Consider the following 18,629-nt stretch of genomic DNA (forward strand, 5'->3'; position numbering starts at 1 on the left):
TCCGGGTAACAAATCTAGAGAATTATCCTGGGTCGAATTTTATTTTTTTAAGTATTTTTTAATATATTTGTCGTCGGTGTTTTTTTAACTTTCCTATCTATAAGGTTATCCTAATTTTATGTCCAAAATCATGTGTTTAACTTATTGACCCGAATTGACAGTTGGGTTTGCTCGAGGCTTTTTTTGCTATCTCTTTTTGTTTTGTTTTTACAAGTTTTTTAAACTTTTATTTTTAAATTGGCTTATAATAAACTTCTTGATAGGACTTGAATCCGGAATTTCACATGTTATAAGCTTTTTAAGATTTGATCATGTTTAGAATGTTTATCTAGATTTGTCTGGTTCTTACAGATGTTTTTAATTTCACCCCCTATAATTTTTTTAATCTTTAAAATTTATTCCCTAATCTTTTAATTGATATTTATTTTATTTGAGACTATTTTTTTTCATTAGTTTGCATCCCTATTTTGTTTTTTTATATCAAATTTTATTGCTTTTGCAAGTTTTTTTTATTAATATGTTTTCTACCGATCTCATCCTTTAAAATTAAATTGGTTGAGATATATGCTTTTTGATTGAATATGGATAAAAAAATCTCATAGGATGCGACTTTTAGATGTTAGATTAGGTTAATGAGGTTTGTCCTGTTTTTTTTTTTTTTCTAAATTGATATTTTCTTATTTTTTTAACTTTTGTTTTGTTTAATTCTTTTTTTCAAAAACTTTTCTTATTTTTTTCCAGTTTCATTGTATTGAGTCAGCCCTCAACAATTTTTTCTATTTCACCCCTGCTATTTTTTAATTTATAAATAATCTATCATATTATAAATAATTTTTAATTTCACCCCTTATAATTTTTTTAATGTTTTGGTCCTGATTTTTTTAATTGAATGTTTTTTTTTGTTTGTGATAATATTTTGTTTCAAATTTCATCCTAGTTAGGTTTTTTCTTGTTTGATTTTAGCTCCATTTTTTGTTGTTGTTCTTTTTTTTTTTGTAATTTTTTTTCACAAATTTTACTTTTGAAAATTAAATTGGATGAAATTCAAGTTTCTTGGGTAAACTCGAGTTTATGATTTAACAAGTTATAATTTTTTCTAGATTATATCATATTTAGGAGGTTAACTTCCTTAGTTTTTTTTTAAAGCTCTTAATAATTTTTGAAGGGAAATGCATTTTTAAAAGTGAAGCCCCCACATCTAGAAATTCACGAACTTGAACAAAATGTAAAGGCATAATTAGTAGTGCAGTCGGGTAGGAATTAGGGTAAACAGTTTCTATCTTTGATTGGATTGGATTGTACGATTAAATTATTCCACTGATATATATATATATATATATATATATATATATATAAAAGATCTGATTTTGATATATTGCCTATCTCAAAATTACATGTTCGTTACATGTTCAAAATGGATTGGATTGGATTGAATTGTACTCTAGTAGAATTAAAACCTTGGCAACATAAATTTATTTATGATGCAGAAGCTTAGACATGTATAGACAAGTATACGAGTCCCAATTGCATTTAACTTATTGGTTGGAGATATGAATTTTTCTTTCTTTTTTATTAACTATAAAATAAGAGATCCAAAATAAAAATTATGATTATCTTTTTAATTCATAGTATTGTGGAATTCGTTACCTATCTATTTAAAATTTATTTAATTTATATTTGAATTATAGTTATCAAAATTAAATTGGTAAATTTAGCTAGAACCTAATTTAGACCGAAATTTATCTTAAATTATTTTAATATTAATCTAATTAAATTGGAATGACATAATAGTTTAACTCATGATTAATCAAATCCAGACCTATCACATGGTCAAAAACTATAGAAACTAAAATAAAAAACCTAAAACAATAAGGGATATAACCAAAATTGATGATAATGAAAATTATTTTTTATTATTATTAATGTGGATGTCCGGGTTAACTTGCGTGTTCCACAGATCCTGAAGTTAACGATCATATAGATCATAATATTAGCAATCACATTACTCAAATATAAAAAGAAAATCAAATTCATAAATTTCAAACTCTACTGGTCACCTGGTTATAATAAAAATTACTCTTCATTAAAAAAAAAAGAAATGGATAATAAGAAAATGAGGTCATAAGCCTTCCACTTCTATATATTTCCAACCATGCCCCAAGTAGACTTCATTAATGGATCATTCATTAAGCTAAGAAATGCAGACAATCTTGGCTTGCAGACGATCTTCTTTTTTTTCCTCCCTGCATTAATGAACACGTTGCCGCCCTCACGTACAGTAGTTGCAGTTGAGAGATCATTGGGAAATGGAAAAGGCATTGATTGCTACTGCCTCGAAAAGCATCCCTCTGCATCAGCCAAAGCTTTAAAGCAAAGATTACATGATTATATCCAATTCTAAGTTCATGTAGGGCTTTCCATCCCATTATTTCCGATTTTTCTTTTATGTAATAAGCATGATACGGTTTGAAGCATTTAGGAGATGATGAATGGATTTTTTTTTTATATTAACATGTTTTTTAATTTGGTAATTCTATAATATTATTATGTTAGTTGAAATATAAATAGAGATGTTTTGGTCTAGAAAAAAAATAGAAGGACGTGAGAAAAATATTCTCATTATACTGTAACTATAAAAAGAGATATTCTAGTTTATCTAGTGGTTTCTTAGATCTTACACTAAATAAAACAAATAAAATTAACTATTTCTCATTACGTTGTAATAATAAAATAAATTAAAAAATTTAAGGACTCCAACCCGCTTTACTAAGACGATGTTTGAGAGTATAATAATGGTTATTATTCAAAATATTTTATGTTCGGAAATATATCAAAATAATATATTTTTTTATTTTTTAAAAAATATTTTTAACACCAGCACATTAAAATTATTGAAAAACATAAAAAAAAACTAATTTTAAGTAAAAAATTTAAATTTATGAGAAACACAATTTTAACCACGTTTCCAAACGCTACGTGAAAGAAGCTGTTTTATATATATATATATATATATATATATATATATATATATATATTTATTTATTTATTTATTACTGTGTGTGATAATGCAATACATGATACTTTTTAAATATATTTTTTAATTAAAATAATATTTTTTATTTTTGACAGTAATACATTAACAACATTAAAAAAATAACTAAAAAAATATCAGTTTAATATTTTTTAAAATAAAAAATATTTTAAAAAATATTTTAAAAAACAAGTTTACCTATTTATACGGGTAATTAATACTTAATAAAAAAGAAATATACCTTTAATTTTGATAGGAAAAACTAGTAAAAAATGATGAATATTAAAGGGGTTGCTGTAATATTAGCATCAACAAATGTCAAAGCATGTTATGCAAATGTATATGAATTTAATAATCTGGTTCTACTACTATATATTAAAAAAAAATCGGAGGACATTTAATCAAATTTTTTCTAAATGTTAGTCCCGTAAATTAATTAAATCTACAAAATCTAAGAAAGAGACAGTGCATCTTCAACCACATGCTAAGTCTTTAAGATTACTAAAATCAAGTCTAATAAGCTAACGAACGTAGACGGTGTGCTGGCATGCTACTAACAGTTCTGTTAAATCCTAGACAACATATCTCTATCTGGGAGGATACTTTATAGGATTATGTCCTAACAGATTACCTAACACTGCATCATCATCATCTTGTACCTAGTTTTCATAGGCAGTTGGTGTTTGCCGTGGGCCCAGCCCTTTCAGTTAGCCTAACCCTTCAATAAATATTCTACTTTTAACCTTAACGCTCCAAGATTTTCAACCCGGTGGGTAAATGGAGCCTTGATTTTCATGTCAATATTGCGAATTGTCAATGCCACGATGAAATAGTTGATTAATTGGACTTAACATGGATGCGGGCTGTTTGGAATTGTGTGTTTTTTTAAAAAATAATTATATTTTTTTATTATTTTGATGTGAAAAATATTTTTTAAAAATAAAAAATATATATTATTTTAATATATTTTTAAGTTAAAAAAATAATCATTTCATATTTTTTTAATATTTTCTATATGCAATTAGACCATTGATAACACAAATGTGTTACAATGGAGGTCAAAGATTTGGTTACTGTCTCCATGAATAAGTGTCTATATCTCGAGTAATCACTTTTTTTTTTATATTCAATTAACTGATAGACGAGGATCATTACTTTCTAGACACCATAGAATTTCTAGATATTTATCTAGTTTTCTCAATAATTTGAACCCCTTGACCTTTTTGGTAATATATTTTTAATTCCTTGTAGCTAGTTTCTTCAAGCATGGAAATAATTTAGAATTGAAAAGGATACTGTAAGAAAATAATCATATATAAAACTATGAGAAGAATGGGTACTGAAATAAAAATAAAAATAAAAATAAAATAAAAAAACTTGAGAAGGGAAAAAGCTAGCTAGCAATCAATCAACCATGAAGAGAACAAGGAGCATAAAAAGGCATTACCGGAAAGGAAGAAAGTGATTGACAAAACCGTCTCAAGTTCTTTCCTGTGTTAGGTTAGAAAAACCTATAAAGACAAAATTCCCGTGAAGCTTCCTTGTTATTTCTAGTGTCTTTACTTCGAAAAATAGCAATACTTTTGATTCAGTTTTTATAAAAATTATTTTGATAGGTTTGAGATCTTGATAATAATAGTTTTTTAAAATATTTTTTGTTTTGAAATATATTAAAATAATTTATTTTTAATATCAGCATATCAAAATATCTGAAAATTATATAAAAATCATTTTGAAGCAAAAACAATAAAAAATTTCAAAAACAATTTTAAACATAAAATAAACATACTATTTAGGTGTGCTTGTTTTTACTTTTGCTTTTACGTTTATTATGGGGGTCCAATACTCCACAGTAAAAAATACATGAACAAACAAATCCATGTTTTTGCTGTTGTTTTTTTGTATTTAGTGGTGGCCCACCACTAAAACAAACATACACGCATCATATTGGCTTTCCTTTGTTTTTTTTTTTTTATATAGAAAAAACATGCTTGTTTGACATTGAATGAAGATATTTTTATAATTTTTGGTGTGTATATTTGTGTTAGTATCTCTTTTAAAATATATCTATAAAATAACCAAAGATATTTATTTAAAAAATAATATATAATTTCTTATCAAGATAGCTAATTTTAGAAAAATCTCTATTATTTACAATTCATTCTTGCTATTTAATATGTATTTCACTTCTATGATTCTATTTCATTTACCAAAAATAAAAAAATAAATAAACAATAATTTCACTAGTTGTTTGTTAAAATTCAATAAAAATTTTTCATATAAAAGCTAAGTCAAATATACTTAATATTAGAGTTTATTCGGTATTGTTGTAGTAATTGTTTTTTAAAGTTTTTGTTTTAAATTTGTTGAAATAATATTTTTTTAAAAATTTGTTCTTAACATTAACACAACAAAAGATCTAAAAATATATACAAAATAATTTTTTAAAAAATTAAAATTAAAATTTTTTTAAAACTAAAAAACAAACTACCTCTAAAAAAAAAACACCATACCCAAGCAGTAAGTAAAAACATATCCCGTATCCTTTCTATTTAAAAAACACAAAAACTTAATCTTAAATTATTTCAAAAATAATTATTTTTATATCTTCATTTCCCATCTTATAATTAAATATATTTCTACCGTCGTACCATGAAACACAAAACTCAAAGCAAAAGCAAACTCGTACACGGTAATTAGAATCGAAATCAAGTTTCAACGTCATCTACAGCGATTAGTAGATTACCAGACAACAAATCTTCTGGCTCTCGTGATGCTTTGGTGGGGCCCTTTCATCACACCATTAATCCCCGCGGATTATCCCTCCATCAGGTTTCAAAATATTAATCATGAAATGCTATAAGCCTATCAGGACGCGGTTGCATTACATTCATCCGTGATGTCCGTTTCAGGCCATTTATAGGCTCCACTTGAAAGCTTAATTTAATACTGCCCTCTCTCTCTCTCTCTCTCTCTCTCTCTCTCTCTCGTTTTCCTTTTCTTTTAAAAATATAATTGTTTATTTATTGATTAAAATGTTTGTCACCAGACAAGCGTGTAATTACAGGGGTACCGTGACAGTATGAGATCAAAATGCTTTAGTTTTTAAAACTTTTTACTGGGGCCCAGGATAGAAGTCCTGATGAACATAAAATTATATAATCCACGGTTGTTGTTTGAGATATCTAATTAATTAATTGTATGATTTGCATTTTGCAAGGATTAACTTATTTTGTTTAAGAGATATAATCCGCCGTGCTTTAAAAAAAATTATTTATTTTTTCAATTTAAATTAATTTTTTATATTTTTAGATTATTTTAGTGTGTTAATATTAAAAATAATTTTTTAAAAATAAAAATATTATTTTAATATATTTTTTAAAAAATACTTAAAAACAACAAGTACAGCAATAATAAACACTAAAAATTTATTATTTTAAGCTCTATTTGGTGTATTATATATATATACATGCACATATATCTTAAATTATAGTAAAATTTAATTTAAAAAAGCTACATTTTATAATTTTTTTTAAAATTTATATTTTTTAAAACTATAAATGTGTAAAATGAATCATTAAAAAGCTGGAAATCATGTGTTAAAAAAAGGAGAAATTTTATTCTTTCAAGCTTGTCAATGCCGTGGTAATTTATTAATCAACTAGGTTGGCAGTTGACTACCAATACTAAATTCACTTCTATTTAAATCTTAAATTAAATTATTTATATATGAATTGATGCATTTTAATATGAAGAACTAACTTACGAGAGGCTTTTAAAAATAAAATTGTCAATTTGTATAAACAAACATTTGATATATTCAAGATTTAATAGGCACGCAATACTAATTAATTTAAAAGTCACTTGCGAGAGGCTTTTAAATTGTCAATTTGTATAAACAAATATTTGATATATTCAAAATCTAATAGCCAAGCAATACTAATTTAAAAGTCACCATAGGGTTTGAAATTCAAATTTTATTTTTAATATAATTAAATTCGTAGACAAAACACACATTGATTTTACATCCTTTTTTTCTCCTTACAAATAAAATATTTATATCAAAAGAAAAAAAATTATCCACTCGAAGTACTTGAAGATAGCAAGCAAGTCATTCTCAAATTATTTGTAAAAAAACAAGAAATGGATTTAACTAGAAATTCATAACAGGAAAATATTTTTTTTAAATAAAGATGAATAAATCATGAGGATACAATATATGATACATTTATTATACAATACAATATTTATATAAAAAAAATAATAATGAAAATAATGAAAGGTAACAATATTTTTTTCATCAACCCAATAAAAACAAGTAATCATTGTAGAAATCATTTATCTTAATACTTTTTCAATGTCCCATGTTTCCTTCTTTATTTTTCCAATTCCTCCCCAAACTTTAATCCAAAAAATGTTATGATAATTAAAAGAAAAGTCCTTCCATTTCTTTTTTTTTAATCATATCCATTGCTTGAATTTAAAGGCAATCAAGCCGATAATTTATGATTCCACTAAAAAAGGTGGATAATTTATGACTCATAGCTATTCACCACATGATGATGATGATTAAATATTAGACGAGCCGAGATCACCACATGCACGTATAATCCGTGGAGTGAGAACCACTCGATCCCAACCGACCAAAGACAAATTAAATAATATATTAATAAATACGGCTTCGAAATATCAAAACATAGCATGATCCAATACATCCCTCCTCGCACATTAAACTCCACGATGCACGCCTTGTCTTAGCTAAACGACACCACATACGAGGCGTAATTCAACCTATTTACTTTTATTCTTTCTCGTAATAAACCCAAATAATATAGTAATATTCATTTGCAATTCTATTTAAAAAACACTAATCTCGTAAAAACATTTCTAAATTATAGATCATTTTGTTTGATACATCGTGTATTATTTACTTTTATTTCATTTTAAACTAAAAAATACTATATATTTGATAATAATATTATTTTTATATTAGCATAAGCACATTCACTATTTTTTAAAAAATTATTTATGATTTTTTTTAAAATAGCATGTTAAGCTAATATTTTTTTTGTTTTTTTATCCATATTCTTTGTATTAAACAAGTATTACTATGCAACATTTTTTTTTAAGAAAAATCTTTATATCAACTCAAGCAACAATTTTATTTTACCATTGAATGGTAAAAGAATACTTTTTCTTAATTCATAGTTTGTATTTGTATTTCAATGAGAAGGGAGGTGAAATTATATTTTATACACGGAAAAACCTGAAAAATATTATATTATATAGTATTAAAATGGAAATATAAAAAAATATAAAACAAAAAAAATTAAATAGAGAAAGATTGAAAGTAATAAATAATACAAGGTGTTGATTCACACACTCACTCGGAAGAAGTCTCTCCACGTCTTTTTCTACAGGGTTCAGACTTCAGACGCATTCATTTTCTCTAACAAAAAAAATAAAAAATAAAAAATAAAATCCCTCTCCTCTCCCCTGTCCTCTTCCTCCTCTTCCTCGAGAAATGTAAGAGAGCGGAAAATCAAGCAACAGAGGCAGATACAGAGTGCAAAATCAGGGTTTATTTGAGCAACTGATAGCTCGAGATTATAGTCAAAATGCCGTTGACGAGATACCAGATAAGGAACGAGTATAGTTTAGCCGATCCAGAGCTGTACAAGGCTGCTGATAAAGATGATCCAGAAGCGCTTTTGGAAGGTGTCGCCATGGCTGGCCTCGTCGGCGTCTTGCGCCAGCTCGGTGACCTCGCCGAGTCAGTCTCTTTCTCTCGTTTTCTTTTGGCTTGAGCTTGACCCGTGTTTGTTTGTTGCGTGAAATGCTAGTTTGCTCGGGCATGAGTTTGAGTTGGAAAGCGTGTTTTTGGACTTTTGAGTTTTTAGATTGGATTTATTTTTATATTTTTTAAACCTTTAGTTATGAAAATGCTGAATAAATCTCTCTCTTTTTCTAAATTTAGTAATTGAGTTTTGTGCTGAATTAGAAATTTTAGTTAAGATTTTGAGCAAAATTAATTTGAAGAATTATGCTGTTCATTCTCATGGACTTATTTGTTAAAATTTAAAGGATTTTTTAACTGATAAAAACAATGAATTGTAGTTCAAAATGGTTGGGAAATAAATAGAGAAGAACAATGTCATTTCTAAAGAGCAGGTTCTCCTAATGGAATATTTATGTATATATAGCTGAAACAATGGCATAGGCTGTAAGTTGATTAGCAATAATGCGCTGTTTGATCATGTGTTCGTATGAAAGTCTATTCTTAGAGGAAAATAGCATTCTTTTCATTTCATAATTTAGAAAGCATGTTATAGCAGTTTTGGAAATTGTTTAATGTGTTAAATTTCACATTCGTTCGATTTTATGATTGGAGTTTATAGTGTTATGTAGTTACCTTCATGTTTCTTGAGACTGATAGTCGGTTTCTGTTACTCATGGTGTAATAAGTTTGTGTTTGGTAATTGGTTAATTAAAGATGTTGTGATGTGGTGATTTTGGAACCATTAAAAGAATAAGCTCTTAAAGGAATTGACAAAATTAATCGTTCACATAATGGGGCACAATGTTGACCTGTCCAATCTTGAGATTTTTCTGGAGTGCTGTAGTTCATGCCATGCCCAGTAGTGTCAAAAGTAGTATCTGTTTATTTAGTCTCTATGGCTTAACTTTTGTCCACATTGTTATAGTACTTTGCGACGTTTCAGCTCTCCATTGTAATTCCAACATGAGAAATGGTTTTGATGGCTTTTTTTCCTGGTTTTAAAAGGTTCGCTGCTGAGATATTTCATGGACTGCATGAAGAAGTTATGACAACTGCAGCAAGAGGCCATGGGCTGATGGCTCGGGTACAACAGCTCGAGGCAGAATTTCCTTCAATCGAGAAGGCATTTCTCTCCCAAACTAATCATTCACCATTCTTTTCCAGCTCAGGTTTGAAAACAATATGTTTTTTTAATTGTTTTATGACCTGTTGGTGTCTGGTATTGGTCTTTTCACTAGTAGGATGGAAACATAACCCAGCTGTGTCTTTTCTTTCATTTAGTTTCGATGTTCTAAACCTTGCTAGGTAGCCTACCTTATATATAAAAAAAGGGTAACTTGGTCTTCTTGTGAAATTTGTGAGAGTGATTTAGAAAGTAGGCAGAATGAGATAGAGTGCATTTATTGAAGAAACCTGGTGTGGTATTCTAATAAGTAGGAACTAGGAAATATTTAATATCAGCAACATGCGTTTCTGAGAAATCAAATACAGGTGCAATTATCCCTAGAAGGTTCTTTTATTTATTTTAGGAAACTGTAGTGTGCCAGTAAGTTTAGTATTTCTCATTAAAGCATCTGTGTACTGTATGGATGATATTCTGATATGAGAACATCAGAGTTTTGGTTGTTTAAATGCTAAATTTTATTGCAGGTGTTGACTGTCATCCTAATTTGCAAATGGAGCAGAATCTAATTGCTCGTGGAGACTTACCTCGCTTTGTAATGGACTCTTATGAAGAATGCCGTGGTCCACCACAGTTATTCCTCTTGGACAAGTATGATTATCAGTTTGCTTTGACTTTCTAATTACAATACCAAGGAAAGAAAGGCATATTTTATAATTGTGTCAATTCTGACAGGTTTGATGTTGCTGGGGCTGGGGCATGTTTGATGCGTTATACTGATCCATCATTCTTTAAAGTTGAAGCAGCATCTTCTGGAATAGCAACTGTAGAGGTTCAGAGGGAGAAGAAAAATCGAAAAAAGGTAGGTAGTGAAACGATCATCACTATATAGGATCACAATTTTGTTGGTGTCAAATGAAGGGATATTCTTGTGAATGTTCCCCAACATAGGATTCAACCAAAGCTTTTATTTGACTAAACATACTAGTCCACCTGCTGCCTATCTTTCAAATAGTTTTCTTTGGCCTGCAGGGTGGCCTTGTTGTATAGAAGTGGTTGCAATCCTTCACAATTTAGGCATGTTTGCAGTGTAATTGGACTAGTGGAACTTAAATGCTGACCTTAGCTCACTGCATCATGTGGTTTTCTCGTGGCTTGATTGTCATGGAAAAGCTTTAGCTGTGATAAATTAATGAGCAGTCATCATTATAATACAGCACATAGAATATATCTTCTGTGTGATGATTAACCCTTACAATCTTCTCATTCTTCATTTTCTTTTCCATTTGTTTAATTAAGAATAGGTTTCATTGAATCTTACTATTAACCCTGAATGCATGAAGTGTTAGAGAATGGTTCTTCTCAAACTGTGAATCTTAAAATGGTCATGTGTGAGCACCATGTCTTGAAAAACTTTATGAGTTCTTGAAGCTACATTCATATGAATAGTAGAGTTGGATTTGGAAAACGCTCAGTTCTTTGAATGTGTTTATCAGTAGAGTTGAGCACTAGGTGCTTCACTTTTTTTAATCAATTTGTTTCAATCTTAAAAAACAGTACTTCATCTCTCAAGCCTGAAGGCTGAATGTTCTAGAAGCTTATTTTACTTTTCTAGCCTAGCTATTTTCTTTTTTCTAATCAGCACAGTAACTTGAATTTGCTCCCACTTTTTAGCATTGCATGATATGATCTTGATATGTGTTAATGCTTGGGATATAATTTGCCTCATTATCTTTTTTCAGAAGAAAGGATCACGGTATAGAAATGGAGAAACTCCTGAAGTTGTACAAACATCACACACCAAGTGAGGCCTTTGTGTTTTTTTTTCCCCATTAGATCCGTGCTTTAGTTGCAAAATCCCAAGCAAACATGGATGATTAATGAAGTAATGTGCTTTACTATTATGCAGATTGCATGAGTTGTTGTTACAGGAACATTTTGAGAATGGTCATTCTGACCCTGCACGGCTAGTGAAATTGAAGAGAAGGCAGATAAATGGATCTCCATTTGATCTGAAACCTGGGAAAAGTTACATGGAGAAATTTGTGCTCACTCCTTCACCAGAGCATAAACAAGTTTGTGAAGATTCTGTCACTCGATCACCTTTGAAATTTACATTGGATAATTCTAGTGAATCAGGCTATGAAATACATGAGGTCAGTGTGGTAAGTCCTGCAAAAAAGTCATTAAATGGAGTCGAAAGCACATCTTCATCACCCAGTGAACAAGAGGCCATGCTTAAACCTGTTAAGGATGAGTTGGATGGGGAGGCTGTTGATAGTGGAATTATTAAGGTACTTGACCCAATTGTTGATCGTGGGATGGATGAATTGCCTCCAACCGTCTATAAGATGGCTATTGAAGAGGAATTATTAGTTGATGCAGATATAAAAAGAGAGGGCACTGTAGATGGGAATCATTCTGATGATATGGCAAGTGAAGTGGACAACTACATGGATGCCCTTACTACCATGGATTCTGAAATGGAAACAGACAATGAGTATAAAGCTAAAAATGCTCTGGACTTCATCGATCTGAGGACACAAGGTGCAGATTCTGATGCAAACGAGGAGCAGCTGGATTTTCAAGCTAATTCTTCAGATTCTCAATCTATTGGAAACTCTTCTCTGTCTGAGGGTGGGAACAGTTTGTTTAAGAAAGGAACTTCTAGCTCTTCTTACTCTGACACTCTCTGCAATTTGGTTGAGAATACAGCATCTGATGGTGAAGGAGCAGGTAAATGGTTCCCTTCTGCCACTTCTACTGAAAACCATGCAACAAATGTTACTGATCTGCCATCAGATCATCCACCTGTATATGCAGAGACTGGCATAACCGAATGCCATCACCTTGTAACATTCAATGATACAAGGGAAGACAAAATCCCTGATCCAGTTGAAGCTTCTTGTAGTTCTTGTCCTACAGATTCGAATCCTGTCTTCCTGCTTTCAGTTCCTGTTGCACGTTCCATGGTAAGCCCCCTGTCAGGACCTGAATTAGTCGAGGCATCCTCTGGCAGTACTGAACTTGGCTCCAAATCACCGCACTGTGAAAGAAATGGGTTATACCCGACTGATTCTTTCAATGCTTTAACTGATATCCCTTCACAGATGGGGCATGATGCTTCACTTCCAGATTCTTCTGAAAGTCATTCTGTGGATTTGTTAGATCATGAAGATCCAGACATGTTAACTGATGCTGTTGTGCATGTGTCGAACATGTCAGATCTGGCTTCTGAAAAGAAAGTCAGTGATGATTCTGTGAATGAAGTGCTTCAAACAGATTGTGCAGCTGAACATTCAACTTTGACACCAGCAGAGGAGCAATTTTGGCACTCAGCTTTGCCTGTAGTGGAGTTGGATGCTGGTGTCCCATCTCTGCCTGATAATTCGAATGTTGTGAAGCCTGATGGTTTGGTTTCTAAAGCAGATGATGAAATTTTAACGAGGGAAGGGAGCACAGAAATTTCAACACCAGTGATGGATACTTTAGAGTCTGAGTGCATTAACGAGCATCAATTCTCTGATGTAACAGTAGATGCTTCACAAGAGGAACTTGACTCAACAAAATTAAGACTCCCATGTTCTGAAGAGAATGTGAAACTTGAAGAAATTTCTGAGGGTCCAGATGCTGAGGAAAAGAATGCTTTCACGAAGAAAGTGGATATTACAAGAGGAGATGCTACTTATTTCGAACATGAATCATGTAGTTCAGATAACCCAACTCCTGAAGATCATGTAAATTTGGCTGATGATGTAACTGAAACTGTTCAAGCAGAAGACATGGCTGTATCAACTGCTGCTACAAGTGGTGTAGATGCTGAGAAAAAGAATGCTTTCACGAAGAAAGTGGATATTACAAGAGGAGATGCTACTTATTTCGAACATGAATCGTGTAGTTCAGATAAACCAACTCCTGAAGATCATGTAAATTTGGCTGATGATGTAACTGAAACTGTTCAAGCAGAAGACATGGGTGTATCAACTGCTGCTACAAGTGGTGTAGATGCTGAGGAAAAGAATGTATTCACGAAGAAAGTGGATATTACAAGAGTAGATGCTACTTCTTTCGAAGATGAATCATGTTCAGATAAACCAACTCCTGAAGATCATGTAAATTTGGCTGATGATGTAATTGAAACTGTTCAAGCAGAAGATATGGCTGTATCAACTGCTGCTACAAGTGGTGTAGATGCTGAGGAAAAGAATGCATTCACGAAGAAAGTGGATATTACAAGAGGAGATGCTACTTCTTTCGAAGATGAATCATGTTCAGATAAACCAACTCCTGAAGATCATGTAAATTTGGCTGATGATGTAATTGAAACTGTTCAAGCAGAAGATATGGCTGTATCAACTGCTGCTACAAGTGGTGTAGATGCTGAGGAAAAGAATGCATTCACGAAGAAAGTGGATATTACAAGAGGAGATGCTACTTCTTTCGAAGATGAATCATGTTCAGATAAACCAACTCCTGAAGATCATGTAAATTTGGCTGATGATGTAACTGAAACTGTTAAAACAGAAGATATGGCTGTATCAACTGCTGCTACAAGTGGTGTGAACAATGAAGATGTCAGCAATGTGATCATTCCGTCTTCAGAGTTAGTTTGTTCCCCACCTAGGAATTCTACGGAGATGGTAGAATCTCTTTCAATCTCCGAGGATCCAAATCAGACTAGTTTGAACCTTGATGAGATAACTTCTGCCAAATGTCTGTCAGAATCACAGGTAAAGATGGAAGTGACTTCTACAGATTGGGATTCTAGTTCATACAAACCAGTTTCTGAAGACTATCGAAATCAAGAGGTAATTGAAGTTCATAACCCTTCTTTGGAAGTGAGCAACCAGGAGTCTGAATCTAAAGATAACCATCAGAGTCATTGTGGGGAGGTTGGTGACGATACTGTTGGTTCGCCTGTCAGTTATCCACCAGAGTCAGGAAATGGTTTAGAACAGTCAATTGAGGTGCAAGCTGATCAAATTAGTGCAGAGTCCATGCATGCAGACGATGCAAGTTCTTTGTTGAGTAGTCAAACTTCATCTGCTGGCTACGTTTTAGGGCCAGGAATTCCTCTGGATCACACATCAGAATTTCAATCTGATCAACCAGACAGGAGATGCTTGAAGTCAGGTGAAGCAAGTTCTAGATCAGCAGATGTTCAGTCAGAACAGATACAGAATCTGCATAACATAACCGAGGAAAGATGCCCTGACCCTTCCAGTTTGAAAGATCTCTCCAGTCAAGAATTTCTACTGCAATCAGCCTGTCAGGGACATAATGTTACTGATCAAGCAACAAATCCATTTGATTCTGCTTTTCCTAGCTTTGGTGCACTCCCTGTTCCTGAGACAAGCCAGGTCAATCCAGAGGCAATGCCACCATTGCCACCTCTACCTCCTATGCAGTGGAGGTTGGGGAAAATTCAACCTGGTCCACTAGATGCAGACAGAGACATGATGGATCATAGTCAACGCACTTCTCAACCAATTGAAACATTTATTGTTGATCAGAAGGTCCAGTTTGATTTCCCAGCATTAGATAGAGAGATTGTGCATCCTTCAAACCCATTTTTGTCTCTCCCTGTTGAAGACAGTCAGAGGTCTCAACACTTGACAACAGAGTTAATGGGAAATTCCTTGCTGCCAACTCGACTCTTGTCAGAAATGCCAACCATTGACAATGATGCACAATATCAACAGGATGACCTCCTGTCAGACAGAACACAATCTGTGAACTCATCTTTGGCTTTATCAGAAATGCCTGATGAGAGGCATGAGCATGGTTTCCTTCAACTAGGAGGAGAATCCACGCAATTTAGTTCCAATCCATTCTCACTAGAGCCGGGCATAAACGATACAGCTGCTTTAAATGATCCAATGCCCACACAGGGACTGCCAATCCGTCTGTTTAACCAATCAGCACCCGAAACAGGATTGGAGGTGAAATTTCCCGGACAGAGTTCACAAATTGCAGAAGGGGAACAAGGGAATTCTTCTGATAAATCTGCAGTACCACTAAATACAGAAGAAGAGCAGCATCACCATGATTTTGTAACTTCACATGGACTGCCAATATGGCCGCCAACTACATTAGGTATGACACCACCAGCATATGAAGTTGGAAAGACAAATGGAAAGAAGATTCCTCGCCCTCGAAATCCTCTCATTGATGCTGTTGCTGCACTTGATAAAAGCAAGGTAATGGTTATCTGCGGTTTCTTCTTTGCAATCGGTTTTTCTGATGTCTTATGCTGTGCAGTCCTTACTTTGTGATGATTTGAACCTTTTTGCAGTTGAGAAAGGTGGCTGAACGAGTTCGACCGCAGCTGGGACCCAAGGTAGAAGAAAGAGATTCACTGTTGGAACAGATACGAACCAAGGTTCCGTCCTGCATTTTCTTTTTTATTTATTTTCTCCTCTCTTGGTGGCATTACCCCCTTCGTGTTGAGGACTGATGTTTGTTTTCTCTCCCCTTTTCACTCTAGTCCTTTAACTTGAAGCCTGCAACCGTGACAAGGCCTAGCATGCAGGGTGTTCAGGGTCCAAAAACCAACCTGAAGGTTGCTGCCATCTTAGAAAAAGCAAATGCAATTCGCCAGGTCTGTCTGTCTCTGTCTCTGTCTCTCTCACTCTTGTGTGTGATTGTGTACATGAATATAATAATTATGAGGTCTACTTTTGAAATAGGCATTGACTGGAAGCGACGAAGATGACGATTCAGACAGCTGGAGTGATTCTTAATCAAAACTCTTGTCCACATCATGTCAAGGTTGCAGGAGATATTGCCTCGAGATTCTTCGGAGATGTTATATCCTCTCCCTTAAAGTAAATATCAAATGTCTACAATTTTTGGTATTCTTTTGCTCTCTGCACTATATCATGTATTATATACTCTTCCTCCCCCCTCCCGCTCATATATTCAACAAAGATGTACTTGCCAGTATGCTGCTCTCTGCATCCTTAGAATTCCAGTGTCGAGGTGAAATGGTTCAAGATTGACTGTGGGATAGCGTGTAAGCGCTCTACCCGAAGAATTGTATTGTTCTTTCTCTACCTATATTAGCAGGTGTAAATTGTTGGAGTCGCATAATTTGTGATGTGCTAGGAACATCATGAAATTTTGCAACCTTGTATGTTTTGTCACGATACGTAGTTTCTGCCATACATTGCTGTTTGTTTCTGGCTTAGGAACGATCCCTTGATGGTTTGGGTGATTCTTTACTGTAATTATCACTGAATTGGCACGATGATTTTGTCTACTTACGATTGAATATATTATATTGCAGCCAAAAGTTGGATATGCTTGATAGCATGTATGAGCGCCTTGGATTTATCTTGAGACTTGATCTGTGTTGGTGACTGCTACTAGCATACCTAGAAAGTAATTGAAGCTTGTATGCCAGAAAATTTATTTTTTGGCCAATCCATTTTCAACAATTGCATTTCACAACATAAGATAACAAGCTTGCACTTCTTAGCAGAATGCGTTTGTGATAAATTCACCATGGTAAGGTTCAGAATATGTGATGAAAGAAAGACTAATAGTTCTCATCTAAAATTTGATTAGTTGATAGAACCAGATCTAACTAGTGTACCGTGTTTATTTTGTGCATTGCAAAGCTTTTCATACTTGATCACAAGATATTATGATTCAAATGGTAAAACTCAACATTGATGTGTTCAAAGTAGTCTTTTTAGCATAGTTATTAAATTTTACCTATTTGGCTGGTTGGTCTAATGACCTGGTTGATCTAGTGACCTGCCTATTTAAAGCTTCTTCTGGTCTTCTGAATCAAGTTTTCTTTCTAATGCCTATTTAAAGCTTCTTCTGGTCTTCTGAATCAAGTTTTCTTTCTAATCAGGATAGATTTGATCTATAGTCAAAATCTGATTATAGTAAAAATCTGATAGGTTAATCCATGACTTGATTGACTCAGCTAAATCAATCAAATCTGAATGAGATCTCATTATGTGAACTCCAAGTAATTTGTTTTTGTTCGAAACAACTTTTATTTAAAAAACTGTTAAAATTATGACTCGGGTTTTAGACCGGGTTAGATACTAGACTAATTTTGATAGACTCAATAAGACTGAGTTGATATATGTATACTTGTAATTACAAGCTCAAAACTCCTTATTTATCGAACAAGCTTCCTGGTCATACATCGAACCGATGATTGAGCTCTGTTCAAACTGACGAGGTTAATGATGCAAATATTATCTGACCATCTGTGTAGAACAAGTTTAATACCTTTATAGCCACTGATATCTTGGCTCCAAAAGAAACTCAAATGCAAGGTCCTTTATAGAGAAAAATGAAAGGACCCATTTTAAAACTAGTATGAAACACTGTGATAAGAAGAAGATGAAAGGACCCATTTTACATAATCACTAGTATGAAACACAGTTCGATCGATTTATGGAGAAAAATGCATGAATAATATGTTGTGGTAACGGAGAATAGTGTCCTTTACAAATGCTATGTTCGTAATTTCTTCTTCATCATCATTATTTTTATCACAAATGTCACAACTTTTCTTATCTCATTATCATAAATAATAAATAATTTATTTTACAAAAATATATTCTAAAAAAATTTATTCTTTTAACTATAGCTTTTTTCTTTTTTAAAAAAATATATTCCTCATAAAATATTTGATCCGAAACAAACTTGAAACACTTTGGCATGTTAAT

General features: G+C 32.3%; 1 protein-coding gene across 1 annotated transcript; it reads left to right on the forward strand.

Moving 5' to 3' along the window:
• Positions 1–8,417: 8,417 nt before the first annotated feature.
• LOC133677420 (protein SCAR2-like) lies at positions 8,418–17,235 on the forward strand. Its single transcript, XM_062099478.1, has 9 exons — positions 8,418–8,804; positions 9,816–9,979; positions 10,461–10,584; positions 10,669–10,795; positions 11,676–11,737; positions 11,843–16,133; positions 16,229–16,315; positions 16,421–16,534; positions 16,623–17,235. Exons 1-9 carry the CDS (start codon positions 8,650–8,652, stop codon positions 16,674–16,676), a joined length of 5,178 nt encoding a protein of 1,725 aa, XP_061955462.1. The 5' UTR covers positions 8,418–8,649; the 3' UTR covers positions 16,677–17,235.
• The last annotated feature ends 1,394 nt before the right edge of the window (positions 17,236–18,629 follow it).

The sequence above is a fragment of the Populus nigra genome, chromosome 17 (genome assembly GCF_951802175.1).
Source record: "Populus nigra chromosome 17, ddPopNigr1.1, whole genome shotgun sequence".
In the NCBI taxonomy this organism is placed as follows: Eukaryota; Viridiplantae; Streptophyta; class Magnoliopsida; order Malpighiales; family Salicaceae; genus Populus; species Populus nigra.